Source organism: Mytilus galloprovincialis, chromosome 10 (genome assembly GCF_965363235.1).
Source record: "Mytilus galloprovincialis chromosome 10, xbMytGall1.hap1.1, whole genome shotgun sequence".
NCBI lineage: Eukaryota > Metazoa > Mollusca > Bivalvia > Mytilida > Mytilidae > Mytilus > Mytilus galloprovincialis.
Window position 1 is genome coordinate 45,915,733 of NC_134847.1, and position 23,798 is coordinate 45,939,530.

The window sequence follows — 23,798 nt, forward strand, 5'->3', positions numbered from 1 at the left end:
TACATCGAGCATAAAAAAACATTAAATATATGAATATCCGGTACTCGAGCCCATGTGTATGGTTCCAGAAGAAGCAGATTAAAATCTTAATTTGTCTTGATATATGAATGACATTTCTGTATAAATATACAAATTGACAAGGTTCCCCCTTGTAATACACTATTCTTACAAGACTATTTTAAGGATCTATTTTGCTGGAGCTCACCTTCACTCGTTTGGTCGTATTATTTTAAAAAAGCATTTTCTATTATTTTATTTGCAAGACAAAATGGGAGACCAATCAAAGACAATGTAATATCAATGGATGTACATGCGTTGGCATTTATTTTTAACAAGAATGTGTCCAAAATACACGGATGCCCCACTCGCACTATCATTTTCCATGTGCAATGGACCGTGAAATTGGGTAAAAAAATCTAATTTGGCATTAAAAGTTGAAAGATCATACAATAGGGAACATGTGTACTAAGTTTCAAGTTGATTAGACTTCAGCTTCATCACAAACCACCTTGACCAAAAACTTTAACCTGAAGTGGGACAGACGGACGGACGGACGCACGGAAGGACGGACGCACAGAACAGAAAACATTGGTATATCTGATATCTATCGTAGGTGGGGCATAAAAAGGTGTATTTATTATATGTCATTAAAAGGAATCCCAGAAATAAAAAAAAAATCTTTTGACTTGTAATTTAAGACTGTGCACCGCATTTTTTAAAATTTTCCTGTAAGGTGTCATTTTATTGCTTTTTTGTTTCATGTTTTCCCCAATTGTTCATGTGCATGTCTTGTTGCAAATTCATATTTTAAAAATTAAGCCCTCTACTGTAAAAAAAATATACATATGGTGAACTATGCATTTGAAGCACGTCTTATTATCATCTACCTATAGAATTATACTCTCATATAAATACGTTTATACCAACACGATTAATCGTTTGATACAACAAAAGTCGTTATATAAATACGGATATCATTTGTTAGAATTGACGGTCATCCTTTAAAAGTTACGGTCATCATTTACGGGGAAAACGGTACTATTTATTCTGCCATAGGCGACAATACTAACATTTTCTAAATTTACCAGTTTTTATAATAAAAACCTGGATAAAACAGTTATGTGTGGTGTTAGTACTTTATTACTCTATTTTAAAAATTGAAGCCAAATAGTATCATGACCAATTTCCAACGGAGCTTGTTTATGTTATCCATGCCCACCGTCATTTTACAAAAAAAATATGAAATTTTAGAAGTCTTTTCGAATAATTCTCTAGAAAATATTTCAATAGGTTTCAAAATTTATATAGTAAACATACACAGCAGTTATTCATAGATAAATGAAAAAATATATTGTACCCTTACATCCAATCACAGCGCTCCTAGGTCAACTTCTTTCACCTGTCTTGGGTACACAAAAGGCCAACCTAATGCTTGGAAAATGTAATAGTAACGTTTTCCCTACAAATTACGGTCATCTTAAAACCAATTACGGTCACCCTTGTTATGAATCGCTGATTCTATTACGATCATCTCGATTGTGATTTACGGTCATCTGAGCGATTTTTTCCAATTGAAATTCCTGTTTCATGCACATTTCTCGGTAGTAATTAGTGATTTCCGTGTGAATCTTTTATAAATTTACATCGAATCAATGTATGTTTTTTTAATAAAATGATATAGAAACACTTAAACAGACAATACAGATACTGGCCTAATTTTTCATCCGACATCTTGGGATGACCGTGAATGCAGTTACGGTCATCAGCTTTACCCCAGTGATTATTTGTCCATGTTGATACTGGTATTACATCGAATCATTATTTATATTAGATTACTAGTAAGATGTGTTTATTAAACGTGTTACACTGTATGTCTCTTTATTACTGTTTATATCATCATTTATTTGTTCTTGTGAGAGTTTAGTAATGTTTGTCCCAAATCAGAAATATATTTGTCAGTCATTTTCACGTGTCTTTAAGATTTTTGGGATGATGGCTGATATTTTCTTGTCAGTTTGAATATCATTGAAGACCGTTTGAATATGGATGTCTCATTTGGTTTCCGGATGATCCATGTCTAGTGTATTGTATACATTAACATTTTGCTAAATCTTTGATGAAATTACTGCGGCAATTCAACTCAAATAGTTTGTTTACAATGTCACATACGTTAAATTAGCTAGATAAATTAACGATAAACAGTCTTTGTAATTAGATAAAGAAAACCAAAAACTTATAAGTCTTCTTGCTTTTATCTTCAAGTTCCTATCATCAAAGCTTTCAATAGACCAACTTTTGAGAGCAGTTGGAAATTCATTTCAATAGAAAGTAGAACTATAGATATACCACACAACCTCGGAGTGTATCCAGCTAAGGTTGATGTTCAAATACGTGTAACTAAAGAAGGAGTAGATTATATTTTTACCGGAAGTGGAGCTGCTCAGAGGGACAATGATTTGAAAATACTATACGGAGGGGTTGTTTATATATATGACACAGAGATCGTCAGGATAATCACACCGGATGGGGAATGGGACGATTCGGACTCATATTATACTGGAGTTGCTCATACAGGTTTGGTATTATAATTTGTGCTAACTTTAAAATTGGAAGCTTGTCATATATTCTTTTCAAATATTTTTTTTCTGAAAGACGGCTTTAAACTTCTAGAAAACACAATCATATTTTATGATATATAAATTTCAATGTTGCGTGTAACCTATAAAAACTATTGTCTTACAGAGTGATAAATATTTTATGTTCACACAGACGTTCATTTTTAACAGGTTGACCCACCAAAACGTGTTTTACATTTTCTGTTTGAAGAGTTCACTAGATAGGTTCTCAGTTAACGCAATGCCCAGTGTACACATATGGAAAATTAAAGCATAAATAAATGTCGGTAACCTTTAAGTTCTCACATTTACTTAAAAGTAAAATAACCGATTTACCGAGCTACAAGGGTTTCTTCTGTTTAGTCTGTTTAGTCTGTTTTGGGTGGTATCCAAATTGCGTGGCTCTGTATTTATACATTCAGTCATTGTGTTATTGTTCAATGATAATTTTTGTATTCTTGTCTTTCGTTTTTGATAATATGCTTTGTCTCCATGTCTATTAGTTTTTCTTTGTTACAATGACGTGGCTCTGTATGTATATGTTATAGTAAATAGGTGAAATTAGGAATTACATGTAATTCCCGATGCACTTTGTAAATACAAGTAACTCCTGAAATGGCCCAGTTATTACCAGTAATTACTAATTTTAAAAATGAATTTTTACACCTATTAACTAACTGTTAAAACAATGTTCTGATATGTTACTCAACGCCGTCAATTTGTATAAATTTGTTTGTGAAGAATGTCAGCTTCATCGCAAATGTCTCGCAAAAGAAGTCGTAGAACCTATTTTGTAAATGTCATTTAACTCATGTCATTTGGCAAGTTGATTTGCAAAGTGCGCCTGTTTGAGATTTTAATTTAACAAAATTATCTTGAATTATGTCTTTACTATTAAAGTTAAGTAAATAGCTGTAAAAATGACAAAAAAAGTCAGTGAATACCAGTAATCACTGAAACAACCAGTAAATACATGTGATTACTAAATTGGCGTAACATATACATCCCGTCAATGTTGTATGATATTTTTGTATTTTTATGTTTATTTTTGCTTATATGAAATTGAGAATGGAAATGGGGAATGTGTCAAAGAGACAACAACCCGACCATATAACAGACAACAGCAGAAGGTCACCAATAGGTTTTCAATGCAGCGAGAAATTCCCGCACCCGGAGGCGTCCTTCAGCTGGCCCCTAAATACGTATATATACTAGTTCAGTGATAATGAACGCCATACTAAACTAAAATTATACACAAGAAACTAAATCTAACCAAACCTCTCAGTTGTATGGCAGTCACAGAAAATTGTATATGTTTCAGTGAATTTGTATAATCAGTGATTATGTAGAATCCCTGAAATTTTTAGGGATTATGTAGAATCACTGGCCAGTTAAGGGGTTATATATAATCACTAACATTTTCAGGGATTATGTATAATCACTAGAAAAAAGGTCAGGGATTATACATAATAACTGAAATGAAGAAATAGTTTAATTCATAAGGAAAATGAATAAAAGTCAAATAATTTATGTTTTAAAATCATATTAAAACAGCTTTATACTGTATAAACATAAATTGAAAAATGTTAAGCACAAAATATCAAAATCATAACCCTATTTATGATATGCTTCACATCTGTTTTTACCACAATATTCACATTTTAGAAAACATTTTCCTTCACATATTGAATCAGATTTTATGACCCCCCCCCCCTAAGAAAAATAAAGTATTCAGTAAAAACATCTGTAGGTACCCCCAATAAAGGGAATTAGCAACCTTGAACTGGTTAGAGCAAGATACAATATTTTTTTGGCCAGGCGATATCCTTTTTCAGACTTTTGGTGAACAATTACCATTGTTTTTTTTGTGATTCCCTTTCCTTTTTTATCATGTGGAATTATGAGAATATTACACCAAATGTCAGCTCTATAGTTGTTAATGTCTGTGTCATTTTGGTCTTTTGTGGCTAGTTGTCTCATTGGCAATCATACCACATCTTCTTTTTTATATTTCCTCTAAAATTTTGTTCTAATTGTCAATCCTTAGTTTTTCTACACATTTAGATGCATAAGTTTTCTTGGTTTGAATTTCTTGTTTATTTGAACAAAAAAAAAAAAACAAAAAAAAAACAACAGATATTCCATAATTTTCTTCATTATTTGTTTTACATGTACATGTACCATAAATAACATGCTCTGTGGATTTACAAATAGAACATGAATATCCATTTGACGCTGGCTTTTAATAAACAAACAATACATGTAAATTTATCGCTATAAAGGGAATCTTGATATTATTAATTTTGAAGTCTTCAACTTTATCTCGAAACCCTGTGTTGGTTATATCTTTAAGATCATCCTCTGTGTTTTAAAGCAAAATTATTTCATCTGGCAAGGAATATGAAAGTAAAACATGATAATTTGTCTATATATTTTTTTTATCAGACAAAGGATCCATTAATTATTCATAATCCCTGAAATTATATTAGGGAATTTGTAGAATAATTATTAAAATGTTCAGTGTTTATGTAAAATCACTGGTCATTTTCAGGGATTATATATAATTAGTAATGATTTTAGTGATTCTACAGATTCCCTGAAAAATCAGGGATTCTACATAATCCCTAATTATACAAATTCACTGTAACATATATACGTATAATAAATTTACGTATTACCACTACCACATTGTCAGCTGCTGTATTGAACTTTACGAAGGCACAGAGCTATCCGAATTTGACGTTTCAGATTTTCATTTCTTTTTAATTTGATATGCAAATATCTACAAAATTCATACATTTATTGAAGTAAAAATAAAGACGTAGTGATTTTTTATCAGATTCATCATGTTTCACTGTATTTATTGAAATGAATACAAATACACATTGATATTACCAGGCGATGTTTGACTTTTTAGGGTCTGATCGATACTACAATGGAGGACCAACAATCTTGGCCACAAGTGGACAAGTTCGAGTTAGACTGTGGACGGCCAACGATCTTCCTAAACCAAATTTTTCGACCACATTTAGTATGGACACAACGGGTAATTATTGCATTACTCGATCAATATTCTATATCATTATAATGATTATATAGAATATACGGACCTTCGTGGTTAGTATTTTGATATGAGTTCTTGAGCCTCGTATAGTGTTTTTTTTATTCATTCACTTAAACATGGAAAACAAATCGTAATAATATATGTAATCTGTACAGTATTTTTTTAAAACTGTAATGTTAAGGCCGTGAAAAGTAAAACAAAAGAAGGTTCTATTTTGTTGATGCTTTAACGGTGTAGCTTTCACTCCGATATTAGTACACTTCGATCGTAAGAAATTGCTCATCTATTAAAAAATAAAATTAAAATCACAAAAATACTGAACCCACAGGAGAATCCAATCGGAAAGTCCATAATCAAACTAATAAATGGTTGCCGGTTTTTATAGAATCTTTAGAAGATAATAGATGTATTGCTCTATATTTTAGGCTTCCAATAACTAGAGGCTCTAAAGAGCCTGTGTCGCTCACCTTGCCTTGGTCTATGTGCATATTAAACAAAGGACACAGATGGATTCATGACAAAATTGTGTTTTGCTGATAGTGATGTGTTTGTAGATCTTACTTTACTGAACATTCTTGGTACTTAGAATTTTCTCTATCTATAATAAACTTGGACCTTTAGATACAGTGAAAAATATTTTGTAAAAATTTACAAAAATTTACCAAATTAGTGAAAATTGTTAAAAAAGATAGATAGATAGATCTTGACCTGTTACACAATTTTACCCCTTGTCAGATTTACTCTAAATGCTTTGGTTTTTGAGTTACAACCCTAAAACTGCATTTTACCCCTATGTTCTATTTTTAGCCATGGCGGCCATCTTGGATGGTTGGCCGGGTCACCGGACACATTTTTTAAACAAGATATCCCAATGATGATTTTGGCCAAGTTTGGTGTAATTTGGCCAAGTAGTTTCAGAGGAGAAGATGTAAAAGATTACTAAGATTTACGAAAAATGGTTAAAAATTGACTATTAAGGGCAATAACTCCTAAAGGGGTCAACTGACCATTTCGGTCATGTTAACTTATTTGTAAATCTTTTTTTGCTGAACATTATTGCTGTTTACAGTTTATCTCTATCTATAATAATATTCAAGATAATAACCAAAAAACAGCAAAATTTCATTAAAATTACTTATTCTGGGGCAGCAACCCAAAACCGGGTTGTCCAATTCATCTGAAAATTTCAGGGCAGGTAGATCTTGACCTGATAAACAAATTTACCTCTGTCAGATTTACTCTAAATGCTTTGGTTTTTGAGTTATAAGCCAAAAACTGCATTTTACCCAAGGTTCTATTTTTAGCCATGGCGGCCATCTTGATTGGATGGCTGGGTCACTGGACACATTTTTCAAACTACATACCCCAAAGATGGTTGTGGCCAAGTTTGGATTGATTTGGCCAAGTAGTTTCAGAGGAGAAGATTTTTGTAAAAGATTACTAAGATTTACGAAAAATGGTTAAAAATTGACTATAAAGGGCAATAACTCCCAAAGGGGTCAACTGACCATTTCGGTCATGTTGACTTATTTGTAAATATTACTTTGCTGAACATTATTGCTGTTTACAGTTTATCTCTATCTATAATAATATTCAAGATAATAACCAAAAACAGCAAAATTTCCTTAAAATTACTAATTCAGGGGCAGCAACCCAACAACAGGTTATCCGATTTATCTGAAAATTTCAGGGCAGATAGATCTTGACCTGTTACACAAGTTTACTCCATGTCAGATTTGCTCTAAATGCTTTGGTTTTTGAGTTATAAGCCAAAAACTGCATTTTACCCCTATGTTCTATTTTTAGCCATGGCGGCCATCTTGGATGGTTGGCCGGGTCACCGGACACAATTTTTAAACTAGATACCCCAATGATGATTTTGGCCAAGTTTGGTGTAATTTGGCCCAGTAGTTTCAGAGGAGAAGATTTTTGTAAAAGTTAACGACGCCAGACGACGACGGACGACAGACGACGGACGACGGACGACGGACGCCAAGTGATGGGAAAAGCTCACTTGGCCCTTTGGGCCAGGTGAGCTAAAAACAAACTATTGTTTACACTACCGGTATTCCAATGCGATATAAAATTGTGTATCCTATGCTTAAGTTTTCGACATTAATAAAAAATCACAGCAGAGTTCAATTGATGGAAATATTTATCATTAAATTTTGAATTAAAAACCGACAGATTTAATCTCTAGATTTTAAAAGAAGACTTCTCAGATCAAGATATTTTTTTTGCCAGATTTAAATAATTGTAAAATATAAACACTTTAATCTATATCACAAAGAAGGTTAATTTTTGTTAACAACAATCCTAAATGTTTTGATTTGGAGAATGTTTCTATTAATTTGCTCAAAACACAAGAAAAGCAATTAATCATTTCTGGGAACAGTTTAACATCAGATGCTGTACATAAAAGGTTAACTGCTTAAATGAATATGAAGTAAACACATGTAGGTACAGAATGTCGTTACTAGGAAATGTATTTAGAAGTGAATAATATTCTTATTTAATCGTTTCCTATTTTTTTATTTACATGTTATCATATTGTTTTCAATTTTTGAATCAAGAAAGCATCGTCTGTTCAAAGAATACATGGACACGTTGTATTTTCTTTGACATATAGAAATTGTGATTTAGATTCTGCTTTATAGTATCAACAATATAAAATTATATTAATTTCATAAATAGAATATTTGTGTACACAATTAACAAACAATAATATCGACTAGTTATGTCGTACATTAGAATTACGTATCAAAATTAAAAGAAGAATAAAAACATGCATAAAATTTGTCATTCATCTAATTTAAAAACATTCATGATTAAATTACAAGGTGTCCAATAACGATCTTAAGTATTTCAACTGTTATCAAAATTATCAAATAACGACACTCGGCTAACCGAGAGATTGGTCGGTTAATCTATATTGAGTATGCGGCTATATGGGCGATTGGTCTGTTAATCGGGTTGGTTATATGTCTGTTAAGAGTAAAACGCTTAATTTAATGTTAAACTCTATTAAATATACAGATTTGTGGCATGTTATAAGAACCAAATCAAAAAAAGAAAAGTGTCTGACAAAATGATATCTATCATAGAACATTTTGCACTTGTAAAAACATTTCTTAGTCTGCGCAGTTTTCAGTAAAACTAAAAGGCGTCGTGCAGGTATGTAGTATTTATGCTTATACGCATAGCAATTTTTTTAATAAAAGGCGAAACAAACAAATTTAGATATCATTTAAAGGACAAAAAATAGTACTGTGGTTCTAAAAAATAAATTGACATTAGTAAATATTTCATAATTGTAAAATAACGTGAATAATACCACGTTTTAGTGAAAATTATGGGAATAAAGTCTGTTAATGGGTTGGACAATTGAAATTGTGTCAGTTAAGAGTTATTTAGCCACGACAATAATTTTGCTACCTTTATATTTTCCCCTTGAAAAATTTAAGAATGAGATGTTCCTGAGTAAACAAAAATGACAATACGGTGCCACAGTATCCTAGAAATAGCATTTTTAATTTGACTTTCTTTGCATTTTATTGAAGGATGTGTCACTTCAATATAGCGTGATATGGGTTGGCCTCTGGAATATGCATGAATTTTTTATCGACGTTTTCAATCAGCCCTTATTTTTGTGTCTGTTCGATCGCGAAGTAGCACGTTCTCAATTCCGAAAGTGTCTTTCTAATACAACACAGGGTACATATAACGTGTTCTCGTTCACATATGAACATGATATTTGTCACTGGACGTTAAACCCTAATTCGTCAGCATTATTCAATTGGTTCTTTTCTTCTATTACTTAATCATATGTTGTTTACAAATCACTCTAGTAAAAAAGTAAACGGAAAGGAGCGAATGCAGCTGCATTTGGTTATTTTAAGTTTTAATTCATTTTATTCCGTTTAGTTCCTTTCTACATAAGTGCAGAGGAGAACTACAGTTGTCTATGGTGGCCGGTGAAGTCCATTTCGCTTTTTCGCGATTTCGCCTTTCATATTCTATAGGGCGAAAACACGAAATCGCGAAAAGGCGAAATCGCGAAAAGGCGAAATCGCGAGGTCAAAAACGCGACAACGCGAAGTCGAAAACGAGAAATCGGTCTCGCGTTTTCGCGTTTTCGACTTCGCAATTTCGCGTTTTCGCCCTATTGAATATGTAAGGCGAAAACGCTAAAGCGCTATTTAAAACGCAAAATGGCATTAATCTGCCACCATAGTTGTCCGCATGTAAACTTCTAGAATTTGTCACCAATATAGGTACACAGCATTCCGTTACTGTTTCAACAGCCACCGGTGTTTCATGGGTGTATTCTTAAACAAGTATTTTTTTCTCTCGTTTTTAGCAATGTATCACTCTCTACTGTCCTTATATATTATTCTATATTCTGCGTTTCCATCCAGATTCTCGTGTATACCATGAGGGTCCAGATTGGGGGTATTGTTTATTTCTGTATTCTTTAAATTGTTATGTCATTTTTTCTACATTTTTTATCTTATTCATTATTCTTTCTTTATTTTTCATATTTTGTCATCCCAATATATTTTACTTACTGATGTTTAGTTACATTACGACGTTTATCTCTGATTTATTTACTGGTTACCAATGTAGATGACAAATTTGTGTCATTCATGACCATTAAACAGCATCAACATGATATATGCGATCATTCTTGGATGAAATTAATATTACTTTAATATTACACTTTTTTGAAACCATTTTTATCAATTTTCAATTTCATGTGTTGTTTCCGTATATGTTGTGTTTCATTGCTCATGTGTTGTTTTCGTATATTTAAGCCGCTCTTCTCGAGCCTACTCATTTGATCCGATAACACCACATACAGCAATAAAATTATACTGTTATTGCCATTCATAACTCTTAACAGACCAATTAACAAACCGGGTTTTATACATCCGACCCATTAACAGACCAGGTTTTAAATAAAGATTGATTTATGTCACCAAAATACAGATTTTCGTGTAGATTTTACACACAATGATATCAATATGGTTAACAAACATAATGCCTTTCTTTTTTCGATGTTCAAAATATTGAATGCAAGTAAATTTAACCAATGTGTCATCTTGACGTGTACATTTTATGTGTGTAAAATGTGTATAAATTTATTGATGAGTAACCCGCCTTTTCATTTTATAGATCGTACATAGAAGCTAGAAAAATAATAATTACACCACTGAATTCAGTACATTGAATTGTTTTGTTAGACATGAATACTTTTTATGATGAACATTTATTTTTAAAAAGTTATACAATGAAACATGCTGAACTTTCAATGATTTTCTCGATAACACCTGATTAACAGACTTTAGCCAACCCGATTAACAGACCAACCGCCGATATAGCCGCATACTCAATATAGATTAACCGACCAATCTCTCGGTTAGCCGAGTGTCGGCCGTGGACACAGACTGCTTTCTTTCTTTAGTTAGTATGCAAGTACATTCTAAACATTAAACATTTCTTTCTTCAGTATTACAAATGTCCATACTATATACATTTCCGATCTCCATTTAAACTGCATAACTTACAATAAAATTATTTCATATACCTGTGAATATTATTGTATTTGGCGGCTTTATGTTCAATGTTATTGTTTTTTTTTAAACTGTTAAACATCTCACAGCGGTATGATGATGTTGCCTTTGTTTATTCACCCCTATAATCACTATAATCGGTTACTTTTACAAATTGTGAGATGACATTAGCACTCATACCATATCTTCTTATATCGATTGCCTTTCAAATAATCGACTAAGAGCGTTCCCGATGAAGGAGAATCCATACAGACACTTCGGACGCATGAAAATGATAAATTTATTTCCTTTTCAGCTCACTCTGCGTCCGTCGTCCGTCGTCCGTCGTCGTCGTCGGTGGCGTCCGTCGTCGTTAACTTTTACAAAAATCTTCTCCTCTGAAACTACCGGGTCAAATTAAACCAAACTTGGCCACAATCATCATAAGGGTAAAATGCAGTTTTTGGCTTATATCTCAAAAAACCAAAGCATTTACAGCAAATCTGTCATGGGATAAAATTGTTTATCCGGTCAAGATCTATCTTGAATATTATTATAGATATAGATAAACTGTAATCAGCAATAATGTTCAGCAAAGTAAGTAGTCTGTTGTTATTTATGTATTATTGTCATTTTGTTTTCTTCTCTTTGGTTACATCTTCTGACATCAGACTCGGATTTCTCTTGAACTGAATTTTAATGTGCGTATTGTTATGCGTTTACTTTACTACATTGGTTAGAGGTATAGGGGGAGGGTTGAGATCTCACAAACATGTTTAACCCCGCCGCATTTTTGCGCCTGTCCCAAGTCAGGAGCCTCTGGCCTTTGTTAGACTTGTATTATTTTAATTTTAGTTTCTTGTGTACAATTTGGAAATTAGTATGGCGTTCATTATCACTGGACTAGTATATATATAGTATATATTTGTTTATGGGGCCATCTGAAGGACGCCTCCGGGTGCGGGAATTTCTCGCTACATTGAAGACCTGTTGGTGACCCTCTGCTGTTGTTTTTTATTTGGTCGGGTTGTTGTCTCTTTGACACATTCCCCATTTCCATTCTCAATTTTATTTACAAATAAGTCAATATGACCAAAACGATCAGTTGACCCTCTAAGGAGCTTTTGTCCTTTAGAGTCAATTTTTAACAATTTTCATAAAATTTGTATATTTTTACTAACATTTTCCACTGAAACTACTGGGACAAGTTCATTATAGATAGAGATAATTGTAAGCAGCAAGAATGTTCAGTAAAGTAAGATGTACAAACACATCATCACCAAAACACAATTTTGTCATGAATCTCCCTGTGTCCTTTGTTTAATATGCACATAGACCAAGGTGAGCGACACAGGCTCTTTAGAGTCTCTAGTTTGTTGTGCAATGCGTATCCCGGTTTTCATACAGATAAGAGGGGCCTCGGTGGCCGAGTGGTCTAAGTAGTTTCTACTGTAAGTATTAGCCAGTGAACACTGAGGTTGTGAGTTCGAACTCGGCTCCAAACTTAATTGACTAGGATTGTCAGTTTTCCTATCGAATGTCGGTGATTTTCACCGGGCGGCTTCCTCGCCCAATACAATTTGGCCGCCACGAAATAGCCTAAATACGGTGCTTAAAAGTGGCGTTAAACACCAGAATCAAATCAAATCAAATATTACAGATAAAGACAAGATTTTCAAAGAAGTTTCGCATGGACTAGGAAAATATCCAGATATGGTATCAGTTCGAATACAACTTGATAATGGCTTTATGTCAGATGGTCAAGGTAGGAAGTAATAATAGTTACGTTAAGACTAAGAAACTACGCAAAAAAGTGAAGAAGTCTCGAGATAATAAGCATTTTGTTTTAAATAAATAGCCCCCAATGTGTTAATCATACAGATAAAAGCCAGCTGAAGCACGACTCCGGGTGCAGGATTTTCTCGCTGTGTTGGAGACTCATTGGTGGCTTTCGGCTGTTTTCTGCTCTTTGGTCGGGTTGTTGTCTCTTTGACACATTCCGAGTTTCATTCCACAGTAGCATTCTATGATGTCACAAACGGGAAAAGAAATATGAAACGGACAATCAAGAATGGTCAAGTAAATTATGGAATTTGTAAAGCTTTCGAAAAGATGAATAAAACTTTACCATGTAATCCCTTGGTTTATGAAACTAGCAACCAAATTAAAGTCATCCTGGTTAGTAACGCCAGCCCTTGAATACATATACATTTGTACCAACTAATAGACAAATCCAGAATATGAAGATTCAATCTGGATATAAAAAAGAAGATGTGATATGATTGCCAATGAGACAACTATCCACAAAAGACCAAAATGACACAGACATTAACAACTATAGGTCACCGTACGGACTTCAACAATGAGCAAAGCCCATACCGCATAGTCAGCTATAAAAGGCCCCGATAAGACAATGTAAAACAATTCAAACGAGAAAACTAACGGCCTTATTTATGTAAAAAAAATGAACGAAAAACAAATATGTAACACATAAACAAATGACAACTACTGAATTACAGGCTCCTGACTTGGGACAGGCACATACATAAATAATGTGGCGGGGTTAAACGTGTTAGCGGGATCCCAACCCTCCCCTAACCTGGGACAGTGGTATAACAGTACAACATAAGAACGAACTATAAAAATCAGTTGAAAAAGGCTTAACTCATCAGATGGACAAAAATACAAGTGGACGTGGACGGGTACTTATACATCCCGACACAAAAAGACACAATGAACAGATCTGAGAGTACTCGCAGTTATCTGACAGCTAGTTCAAAGCCACTAACAACTAATAAAAAAATCATGCATCTAAGACTAAACTATCAATCCGTACACATCCAACATCCAATGGATTTAGTGTAAAGACGTCATAAACAGCCAGAGAAAAACATGACCCTTGTGCAATGCCAAGTTACAGGTATCGTCAGATTGCAGATCCATGAATATGTATATGTATATAACATACTGGGAATATTTAGTTAACTTTTAATTTACTGATAACAAAATCAATATTTATACCAATAAAAACAATATTCAATGATCTTATTACAGTGTTGAATAGGTAACCTTTTAGAATAAGTTTATTTAAAGGAGCGACAAGTTTACATGGATTATTTCTAAATTTCCAGACACGGTTAACAACATTTCCGTAAAAATGAGGATGTGCTATCCCGTTTGAAATAAGTTTTCTACAGGTACAACCAAACTTCAAAACCAAATCTTTATATCTATGGAACAATTTTGTAAAGGTTTTAAATAATTTATAGTAACGATATCCCTGGTGTATGTTGGATAGAAAATGATGAGCTCTGAATGGAAAATATCAAACACTTACCTTAATTTAACTACTTGGTCAAATTAAACCTTTTGGCCGCATCATTAGTAGCGTATTTCATACTATTAATTATGGTTTTAACCTTATTTTCATGCTTTTGAAAACAACAGTAAACACAGGTAAGCGACACAGGCTCTTTGGGAGCCTCTAGTAAGCTCACCTGGCCAAAAGTGCCAAGTGAGCTTTACTCATCACAGAGCGTCCATTAACTTTAACAAACATATTCTCCTCTGAAACTACTCAGCGTAGACACAATCGTCGTTGGGATATCTAGTTTTACAAATGTTTCCGATGAATAGAAATTAAAGCGGTTTAATTGGCTAAAGAGTGCAAAAACCGTTAAAAAAATAACTTGAATGTTTAACCTTAAATTACAGGAGTAGTGTTTCATAGCTTACCCGTTTTCTCGAACTCTCTATCCGGAGTATTATATGGATATAATAACGAAAATGTACGAGTATGGATACCACATAGACTCTTAGGGGATTCTCCTGGTTTTGGTAAGTACATTTGCAAATCATTAACGCTCACGTTGCTACAAAATTTATAAAAGAAAGAAAAAATATTTCAATGCGTTTTAGGGATAATTGTTCGAAATCAATATCAATAGGTTGATTCTAGGGTTTTCCTACCCAAAGTAATGATTAACCATACCATTTTCTAATGTTTCGTTATTAATGCTTTTCAAACTCGTTACACTAGATTTTCTTTTGCAAGTGCTTTAATTCAAGCGCAATTAATGGGTCTTATGAAAACGAAACGCATTTCTGGCTTACAGAAGTATCGTTAATGTTGTGTTTGACCTATAATACGTAAGAAATTTCACTGCAAATACTTGAAGGAGCAACAAAATAAAATTCATCAAAAAGGAATGAAAATATCTAACTTAACGCCAGCACTTATTTTCTTGAAATACATGTTAAAATTTGCATAGAAGATGAATAATTGGTAATTCACGAATCGATAAAGGGATAACATGTGATAATTTACATATGCAGTGTTTAATAATAGGCAATTCATAGTAAGATTTTACTAAAGCCTAAAAGGTGTTTGATAAACATGAATAATGAATCAGTTTTTTCACAGGATTTGTTTGTTGTTGCATTGATGGTTGGAGCAAAGCTATAGTTAAGAGTAATGGCACAATTCACATCCATGCTTGGTTACTTGACCATAATTTTCATGATTTCACAGTTGCCACTCAAGAGGTTTACAGATTCAGTGGAGCTAGTCCAATATTATTTCCTGTAATGGATTTTTCAGATTTCTATATCAATGTTGAGGTAAAGGAAAAAAAGTATTTGCATTCCTTTTGGGTTTTTTTTATAACAAAACTTGGGTTGTTATTGTCTTATCATTACCAGTGCCTTTATTAGAGTATTTAAGTGAAACATGAAGACAAATACAATGAAATGGAATTATTTATTTGCATAAAATAATTCATCGGCGATGTTTCTTAGCTTATTTTAACAAAATTATTCAAACTGGTTGCTAAGAGCGAAGTATCATCATTGATTAAAAAAAAAAAAAAAAAAAAAAAAAAACTAAAACAAATTGTGTGTCTTAAATTTCTATGTTAATATGGCCCTTTATGAAGAAACGAAAATTTCTCGTTGTTGATTAAAATGAAACAATTTAAAATGACAATATTTCAGTTGTTTTTTTTTTCCTTTCTCGCATCACTCGATTTTGTTAATTGTTACTGACCTCACCTTTTTAAAACAAAACTTTACGACAAAAGAAATGATTTCAGCTTCCCAATGGTGAAATTTCCATTTCTATGTAGCAACATTCTAGCAGCGCCTGCATACGGAGTATATATCTCCCAATTGATACAATACCCCCGGGCTTGTATTTCCTATCAATATTTCCTTCATAGAGGATTGCTACTCGCAAGGAAGCTATTAAACCAAGAATTCCAAATGGTGAAGTTGAAATGATCCCTTCGTAAATTTTACGGACGCCATCACAAGTTGGTTGACCGTTATGGAATAATCGTTTCACAGATGATATCGGATAAGTTCCTTATATCATATCTAAAATACCCTTTCTCTTTTCACGAATGTGAGCTACCGAATTAGACTATTTACCGGATTTGTAATAAAAATAAGCCACACGACGGGTGCCACATGTGGAGCAGGAGCTGCCTACCCTTCCGGAGCACCTGAGCTCACTCCAAGTGTTTGGTGGGGTTCGGGTTGCATAGTCTTTAGTTTTCTATGTGGTGTCTTCTGTGCTGTTATTTTTCTGTTTTACTTTTTATTTTTATACGCCTGGCAAAAATTTGACGGGACGTATTATGGTATACAAATGTCCGGTGTCCGTCCGTCCGTCTGTCTGTCCGTCCGTCCGTCTGTCCGTCCGTCTGTCCGTCTGTCCGTCTGTCTGTCCGGCGTAAACATGTCGCACCGTAACTCGAGAACGACTTATCCAAATTTCATGAAACTTAACATAGTTGTTTCTTATGATGGTCAAATGATCTGTATACTTTTTGTTAAAATTAAGATTAAAACATTTTGAGTTACGGCACTTTGTAACTAAAACAGGGGTGTGTTTTTTTTTCACATGTCGCACCGTATCTCAAAAACGATTCTTGATTATGGCTTAAAACTTTAAACACTTCTTAGTTATATTAATCTTAATATCTGTATACTTTTTGGTGATGATTCAAAATTTTATTTTTGAGTTATTGAGTATTTTGTAAAAAAGGGGGAGGGGTTTTTTACATGTCGCACCATATCTCATAAACGATTTATGATTATTGCTTAAAACTTTACACATGTCTTTGTTTAATTAATCTAAAGATCTGTATACTTCTTGGTGATGATTCAAAATTTCATTTTTGAGTTATTGAGTATTTTGTAAAAAAGGGGGAGGTTTTTTTTTACATGTTGGGCCGTATCTCAAAAACAATTTATGATTCTTGTTTAAAACTTTACAAACTTCTTTGTTATATTAATCTAAAGATCTGTATACTTTTTGTTGATGATTCAAAACTTTATTTTGGAGTTATTGAGTATTTTGTTAAACAGGGGAGGTTTTTTTTTACATGTCGCGCCGTATCTCAAAAATAATTTATGATTATTGCTTAAAACTTTACACACTTCTTTGTTATATTAATTTAAAGATCTGTATACTTTTTGGTTTTATTCAAAATTTTATTTTAGTGATATTTAGTTTTTCGAAGAAAAAAAACAGGGATAGGGGTTTCACATGTCCCGCCGTGTCTCAAAAACAATATATGGTTATTGCTTAAAACTTTCTCAGAAACTATTTATGATTATAGCAAAAAAACTTCCACACAAGACGTCGGGCGTATCATGCGCTCATGGCGCAGCTGTTTATTAGCCATGGCGTTGTCAGTTTATTTTCTATCTATGAGTTTGACTCTCCCTCTGGTATCTTTCGTCCCTCTTTTTAGTTTACATTGGCGTTCTGTATTTTTGTTGAACCTTTTGATATATAACACTTTAAGGTAAACACTGGTCATGGTGATAACGCAGGATATATATTTGGCGCAGCTGGTTCAGCCATGCTAGGAACTGAAGGTGGTGATTATGGTGGACTAATCTATATTTATACAAATAATAGTGTGATGGTTTGGATACCAAATGCATATAACGGAGGTCATGTGCAATTCGTAGGAGGACGATGGGGTAATAAAATACAGGATAGTAGATGCGATGATGGACAACTAATTGTTAAAGTGTATACTTTTCGGGATTTTAGTGAGTAACTTATTAATCTAGCTATACATTTCAAATCGCATATATACAACATTAAAAAAATGTAAATATACTTCATTGTTGTCTTACGAACAAAAACAATACAAATACTTCATTATTGTCTTACCAACACAATCAATATAAAATTTTTTACAAATTTCAAATGCTAAATACAAGCTTAATAATTTTACAAATAAAATTATCCAACAATTTTTTGTATCCTGTGACAGTTGTAGTTTACTACGAAGCGATCAACAGATACTTTACGTTCAGTCTACTTTGACCTGCTTCTGTTGCGAGAGAAGTGTTTAAATTATTGTTTATATCACATTTAATTTGCGGTCCTCATTTTTTTCGTTCAGCCTTTAAGTGTTGTCAATGTCATTCAAAAAAAACAAGTTTAACGATTGAGATAAAAAAAAACTTTTACATTTCAGCTCAAATTTTAAAAGCTATTTTCAAGATTATATATATTGAAAAAACGATACTGTGGTGTCCAGTGCTGTCGTTCATTTTTTCTATGGTTTACATGTTGTAATTTTCTATTTATGCATCTCCCTATGCTAGAGGATTAATGCAATTATTGAAAAGCAATTTTGTAAATGAAAATTTCTTCCAGTTCTTATACCATTAAATTATATTGAACAGATAGTTTTTGAAACAATTTCAGTAGAATGTGAAGATCCTGTCACAGTGGCAAATGCCTTTTTTACGATGAATGGTTCTAAAGTAACATATACTTGTCATCTTGGATACACACATGAGACAGGAAATTTAACCCGTGCATGTCAGTCTAATGGCACATGGAATGGTTTTCCTCCAGTATGCACAGGTAAAGGTTTCATTTAAGAAAGACAATTTATTTTAACATTTATCAAAACTAACTTTACCGTTAAATGAGTTGGTATTCGGTCTCTCTACTATTGATTTTTTTTCTATTCTTCTATGACTTGACCATATTGCTGTACATGATACGGAAAGAAATTGTGAGTATTGCACAAGAACTAAAATAACAACAAAAAACGATTCCAAGGAAAATTTAAAAAGGAAAAATCCTTATCCAAAGGCAAGACCAAAAGCCCAAACACATCAAACAACTTTCATATTCCTGACTTGGTACAGGCATTTTATATAGAAAAGGGTAGATTAAACCTGGTTTTGAAACTAGACGAAACTCTCACTTGTACAAATCTTCATTTCTTTAACATCCCGTCAAAAGGCAATACACAATATGTCTTTGAAAAGATAGTTTGTGAAACAATTTCAGTAGAATGTGAAGATCCTGTCACAGTGGCAAATGCCTTTTTCACGATGAATGGTTCTAAAGTAACATATGATTGTCATCCTGGATACACACATGAGACAGGAAATTTAACCCGTACATGTCAGTCTAATGGCACATGGAATGGTTTTCCTCCAGTATGCACAGGTAAAGGTTTCATTGAAGAAAGACAATTTATTTTAACATTTATCAGACTAACTTTACCGTTAAATGAGTTGGTATTCGGTGTCCCTCCTATTGACAGTTTGTTTTTTCGTCTTTGACTTGACTATATTGCTGTAAATGATACCGAAAAGAAATTGTTAGTATTGCACAACAATTGAAATAACAAAAATACAGAATTCAAAGGAAAATTTCTAAAAGGAAAAACCGTTATCCAAAGGCAAAATCAAAAGCTCAAACACATTAAACATATGGAAAACAACTGTCATATACCTGACTTGGTACAGGCATTTCCTTAAGTAGAGAAGAGAAGATTAAACCTGATTTTGTAAATATTTAAACCTCTCACTTGTACAAAAGCTTCATTTTCTCAGCACTCCGCCAAAAGGTAATACACAATATGTCATTGAACTGATTGAACAGATCATAGTGTTCCTCCTGTTTGTTCAAGGTGTAATACCACCATTGTTTTTTCCCTGTTAGCTTTTGTTAAATTTGCACTTTTCAAAAATGTGTGCAGATTTTTGTTGTTGTTTCAAATAAAGAAAGATTGGCATGAGTAAATTTTCCTCCTGTCTAGTACTATAGACAAAATTCACATCACATTTCATGGCATATAAGAAAATAACCATCACTGGAAGTTAACCAATCAAATGTTCATCTCTTTTTTTTTATCTGTGTACAAGCTTTGGTAACCATGTAACCCTCAAGTTTCCAAAGTATTCTAAAGAAACACCAAATAAAAAAAGTAATGGTGTTTTGAAACACCCAAGATAAATGTTTATGAACCAGACATGTTTTACTGCAATGAAATGTAGTATCAATTTCCTTTTAAACTTTTTCAGGTTTGAGCTTCCATGATGAGTCTTTTTAAAACGGAACTCGTGTCTGTCGCAATTACAAAATTTCAATCCTGATAGCTATGATGAGTTTATTTACAATCACTGGGTCGATGCCACTGCTGGTATACTTTTTATTCCCCGAAGGTATCATCAGCCCAGTAGTCAGCACTTCTGTTTTGACATGATTATTATTTGATATGGTCATATTTATAAATTAACTGATTACAAAACTTTAAATTTTGGAATTACTAACGCCTTTCTATCTCAGGAATAAATTTCCTTAGCTGTATTTTGCAATAGTTACCAAAGGTACTAGGCTTATAATTTTATACGCCAGAATTTAAAACTTTTCATAATTTGTTGGTCCTCAATGCTCTTCGAACTTCGAAGTTCCTTCTTTATTTGGCCTTTCAGACTTTTCTTTAGGTTCGGGCATCACTATATTTTTTTAACTATTTTTCGTATGCAACCGAAAGTGACGTATTATGATTTATTGGTATTACATCTCAAGTAGGTAGACTTATATATTCTGACAATATAACCTTCGTATTCTTTGAGATTATTTTTGCAAATGAGACATTGTATTGATAGATATTAAAAAACAACAGTTTAACATAATTTACTTGAATAATGCATATTTTCAAGTAACAACAATGCAGTGTCATGACCCAGGAGCAGTTGCTAATGCCACATGTACCTTGCATGGTCAATCCGAAGGATCAACAGTAACATATGCATGTAACCCAGGGTATATGTACGAAGCAGGATTTCTGACACGCACCTGTCAGTCTGATGGAACATGGGATGGTGTTCCTCCTGTATGTACAGGTACATAAAGTAACGTACTATACACATTTGTCACTATTTTAAATGATATTAAAACCTACATTTTTTTTCAAACTCATGCAAATTTTAGGCCAAATATCAGTAAAGGAACTTATCTGCATTCGAAGATTTTTGAGTGAGAAACATTGCATTGGTAGATATTAACAACAGTTTAACATAATTTACTTGAATAATGCATATTTTCAAGCAACACCAATGCAGTGTCATGACCCAGGAGCAGTTGCTAATGCCACATATACCTTGCATGGTCAATCCGAAGGATCAACAGTAACATATGCATGTAACCCAGGGTATATGTACGAAGCAGGATTTCTGACACGCACCTGTCAGTCTGATGGAACATGGGATGGTGTTCCTCCTGTATGTACAGGTACATAAAGTAACGTACTATACACATTTGTCACTATTTTAAATGATATTAAAACCTACATTTTTTTTCAAACTCATGCAAATTTTAGGCCAAATATCAGTAAAGGAACATATCTGCATTCGAAGATTTTGAGTGAGAAACATTGCATTGGTAGATACTAACAACAGTTTAACATAATTTACTTGAATAATGCATATTTTCAAGCAACACCAATGCAGTGTCATGACCCAGGAGCAGTTGCTAATGCCACATATACCTTGCATGGTCAATCCGAAGGATCAACAGTAACATATGCATGTAACACAGGGTATATGTACGAAGCAGGATTTCTGACACGCACCTGTCAGTCTGATGGAACATGGGATGGTGTTCCTCCTGTATGTACAGGTACATAAAGTAACGTACTATACACATTTGTCACTATTTTAAATGATATTAAAACCACCATTTTTTTTCAAACTCATGCACATTTTAGGCCAAATATCAGTAAAGGAACATATCTGCATTCGAAGATTTTTGAGTGAGAAACTGTCATCAACACCGAATTCCTTTCTTCGAGTTTTATGTAGATTTCAAGATAAAAGTGTGATGCACCACTTTTCACTCAATTCCTGCAAATAGGTTAAAATTTCACATGTCAATGGATTCCTATATGAGTTTATAAATATGAGCAACAAAACGGATGCCACAACAAAGGTTCTCCTTACCATTTCTTATATCCACTCTAGGGTCTGGTAGGGAAGCTGTTGTTCAGTCTTTGGTTTTCTGTGTAGTGTTTTATTATCTTAATTTCTTTGGTCTGTCTCTTTTTATGCAATGGCGGTATCAATTTGTCGATTTGTTTTTATGTGAGTGTGTGATATCAAGACTTAATCAGCACATAAGTTCATTTGAAATGGTGCAAAAAATAATGTGTTTTATAATCATAATAAAAAGTTACAAGAACAATTTAAAAAATTTATATCTCATTTTTCTGCAAAACGAAATTTAGTGATGATTTACTGATAGAATATTTTCATAAATAGTTGTCACTAAGCAGTTGGCGGACTTGATCAGAAACTGTTCATGTTGTTGTAGGTACGTGTGGATTACCTCTTACATATAATTATACAACACAGACCTACACTGGCGTGACAAGCGGGAGTATCGCACAGTTTAAATGCAACTTTGGATATGCATTTGCTTCTGGAAGTATCCAGCACCAGTGTTTTCCACCAAACTGGATAGGAAACCCTATTGTGTGTAAAGGTAAAACACTTACACTCTCAAATTAATTCCCGAATTTAAATATCAATAACGAAAATTGAAAGATACATTTGTGTGATGTTTGTTCTTCGCATTTTCAAAAGCAACTTGATATAAAGTATTTTCCTTGATAACAGTACATTGAAATATTAATCCCCTGTCTTGTCAAAATTACGATGTCATATAAAAAAGAAGATGTGGTATGATTGCCAATGAGACAACTGTCCACAAGAGACCAAAATGACACAGACATTAACAACTATAGGTCACCGTACGGCCTTCAACAATGAGCAAAGCCCATACCGCATTGTCAGCTATAAAAGGCCCCGATAAGATAATGTAAAACAATTCAAACGAGAAAACTAACGGCCTTATTTATATAAAAAAATCATTGTAAGGGTTCCGCGGAACCCAGTGTCTCACCTACTTTTTCTGTAAATCGTAGGCTCAACAAAAAAGAGGAAAAAGATCAATAAAAATATTCCTCTTGATACTATCTTTCGATTGTAAGAAGCTTCTGTCCAAGTTTGGTAAAAATACAGGACAGTTTATGAATCTAATAAATGTTTTTAAAACTTTAACTGTAGACAGTATGTAATTTTAACTGGAAGAAAATCTATGTCCGTTTAAAAGTAAAATACTGAAATGTTACAAAATTTACTTCTGGATACTATATTATGATCATAAATAAGCTTCTGTCCAAGTTTGGTACAAACCCAGGATAGTTTAAGAAAGTTATTAAAATTTTAGAAACTATA

At 33.1% G+C, this 23,798-nt stretch overlaps 1 protein-coding gene across 1 annotated transcript in view; it reads left to right on the forward strand.

Moving 5' to 3' along the window:
• The window catches only part of LOC143049499 (uncharacterized), a 59,278-nt gene that overhangs the window by 17,638 nt on the left and 17,842 nt on the right, over positions 1-23,798 (forward strand). Inside the window, exons 2-12 of the mRNA XM_076223112.1 lie at positions 2,263-2,574; positions 5,533-5,661; positions 12,892-12,996; positions 14,946-15,068; positions 15,655-15,851; positions 18,044-18,296; positions 18,964-19,125; positions 19,561-19,722; positions 21,613-21,795; positions 22,000-22,182; positions 22,873-23,043. Coding sequence (XP_076079227.1) covers positions 2,263-2,574; positions 5,533-5,661; positions 12,892-12,996; positions 14,946-15,068; positions 15,655-15,851; positions 18,044-18,296; positions 18,964-19,125; positions 19,561-19,722; positions 21,613-21,795; positions 22,000-22,182; positions 22,873-23,043 — 1,980 coding nt within the window. The remainder of the gene's footprint in view (positions 1-2,262; positions 2,575-5,532; positions 5,662-12,891; positions 12,997-14,945; positions 15,069-15,654; positions 15,852-18,043; positions 18,297-18,963; positions 19,126-19,560; positions 19,723-21,612; positions 21,796-21,999; positions 22,183-22,872; positions 23,044-23,798) is intronic.